This window comes from Morus notabilis, unplaced genomic scaffold (genome assembly GCF_000414095.1).
Source record: "Morus notabilis unplaced genomic scaffold, ASM41409v2 Scaffold45, whole genome shotgun sequence".
NCBI lineage: Eukaryota > Viridiplantae > Streptophyta > Magnoliopsida > Rosales > Moraceae > Morus > Morus notabilis.
Genome location: NW_010366164.1, coordinates 914822 through 917027, shown reverse-complemented (window position 1 = coordinate 917027; position 2206 = coordinate 914822). Strand labels below are relative to the sequence as shown.

Here is a 2206-nt window from a genome sequence, read left to right as displayed (position 1 = left end):
GGGGTTAAATTTTGTGGGGGCTAATTATATGTCAATAATATATAATATCACATTTATGTATATAAGATTTTTTTTTTTTTAAATTTTTTTTTTGAGTGGGGGATTAAGCCCCCCACTGCGGCTTTAATGGCTCCGACCATGCTGTAACTGATACATTGATTCTTTCATCTTCTGTTGAAGTATTTTTAAGAAAGCGTATAAGGTTATTCTTTCAAACCAAAAAGATATGAGGTCAATGTTGCTACTCTGAATAAATTTATGCACATTTTCAGTTCAAGGAATTATGTTTTTTATGAAGTAATATCTAACCTAGAATCTTAAGCTGTCACGTTACAACATTTTTCACTTGCATATTGAGATAGCTTCAGTCGATCGGTCGAGAATCCGTAGATATTGAAGCATGTGGTTAGTTGCTTCACCAGTTGCTAATTATGAAACATAAAAATTGCAGACATTCAACGAAATACAGAGACTGCTGAGCAAGACCAATGGTAAAGTTGTTGGTGACTTGATGACTTCTGCTCCACTTGTTGTTCATGAAACGACCAACCTAGAAGATGCTGCAAGGTAATGACACTTCCTATATTTTTGTTTACTAGTTGAAGCATTGTTTTGACAAATTTGTAACTACATATGTTCCCTTGTCCTGTTTGGTTTTGCCTATTCGAAGATGAGAATATCGGAGATGAAAATTCCGAATGTCTAAGATCCTCTTAGGCTTTGATGGGTTGTCAATGATTTGCAAGTTTGATACGTGATTATGTTACATTATTATTCAGAACAACCAAAAGCAAAGCCAGTCTTTTAATAAAGTTTTGATTTCAACAGGTTGCTGCTCGAAACAAAGTATCGTCGATTGCCAGTTGTAGATGGCGAGGGTAAGCTGGTAATGATCCTCTTCGTCTTCCTTTTGTTGGATGCACAATAGCAACATGACATTGCCATTGATGTGTCTCTGATGGGTTTCTGTTTTACTGTTAAAAGGTTGGGATCATTACAAGAGGCGGTGTTGTGAGAGCTGCTCTACAGATAAAGCGTGCTAATGCAAATTAGCATAGTCCAGGAAATGTTATTGGCTTCAACAATAAGTACATATTGATCTAGCTAGACAGAGTATATAGTCTCCTAGTCACATTGGTTTTCTACAGTATGCGGGGCAGCGAAGCCGGTTGCTGCATGTCTTATTGCTCGGCCGCTTCTATAGACTATATTCAGAAAGGGAAGATGATTGTTTTCCTAGAGAAGGATTCAATTGATTTCTTGGCCATGGAGTCTTTACGGTTATGGTGATTTGCTTTGTACCAAGCTTGCACCTATAGCTATCAGTTGTATAATCTCTTTAGGGTTATATACCTTAGCAATATTGGTTAGGATTGGATCATAATCTGTAGCAATTTTACGCCGAAATTTTATGATATAAAATGCCTTTCTATGTGACTGCCTATTAAAGTGTTAAAGTTTGTTTATAATTCTGCAACTCCATGGCTGTCACAAAAGTTATTATTATTATTATTATTATTATTATTATTATTTTCTCTCTAATTCTCAAGCATGACAGTTCCAAAAGGTTTCTTCCTGTCAATTGAGTTCTTGATGAGACTCTATTTCGCATTTTACACTATATCGGTTGAACCAATCCAATCCAATATAGGTTATATTTCTAAGTATCACATTCCATCTTAAATCCAATTAGATGCCCGTATTTGTACAAAGCTAATTTATAATTTGGAAATTTGATTTGATCCAATTTAATATCCATAACAAGATGTTTTTTTAACGGTAATAAAGTTATGGTTTTAATTAAAAACGAAAACGTAACAAGTACAACAAACTTCTGTTTTTGTTTTCATTTTAGAATCCAATATAATGTATATTTGATATTCAATTTGTAGGGATTGAATTGTAATTGAATTGAATTGAATGGATAGACAACTCAATTAGATTAAATAATTAACATCTCATCCTCTCCGCGTCATAGTGAAGTAGAGTTATTTCTAGTCCTGGTACTCGGTAGTAAAGTATTTTTCGAGGCAAGAACGATGCCGTTGCGCTTTCTCAGGATGGCCATAAAAACCGGTAAAACGCCGCTGCTCACCACTCCGCAAGCTTACAAAATAGTCAATGCAGTATCTATGAGTGCGTTTAGAATTAGTTTCAGATTATTTTTAAAAATGTTTATACATGTCTTTTAAGACACGAAAATGAA

At 34.5% G+C, this 2206-nt stretch overlaps 1 protein-coding gene across 1 annotated transcript in view; it reads left to right on the top strand.

Annotated features, from left to right (window-relative positions):
- LOC21410110 (CBS domain-containing protein CBSX1, chloroplastic) overlaps window positions 1-1477 on the top strand; it is a 3931-nt gene extending 2454 nt beyond the window's left edge. Inside the window, exons 6-8 of the mRNA XM_010109603.2 lie at window positions 452-567; window positions 829-886; window positions 985-1477. Of these exons, the coding sequence (XP_010107905.2) occupies window positions 452-567; window positions 829-886; window positions 985-1053 (243 nt within the window). The 3' untranslated portion in view covers window positions 1054-1477. The remainder of the gene's footprint in view (window positions 1-451; window positions 568-828; window positions 887-984) is intronic.
- Window positions 1478-2206: the final 729 nt, after the last annotated feature.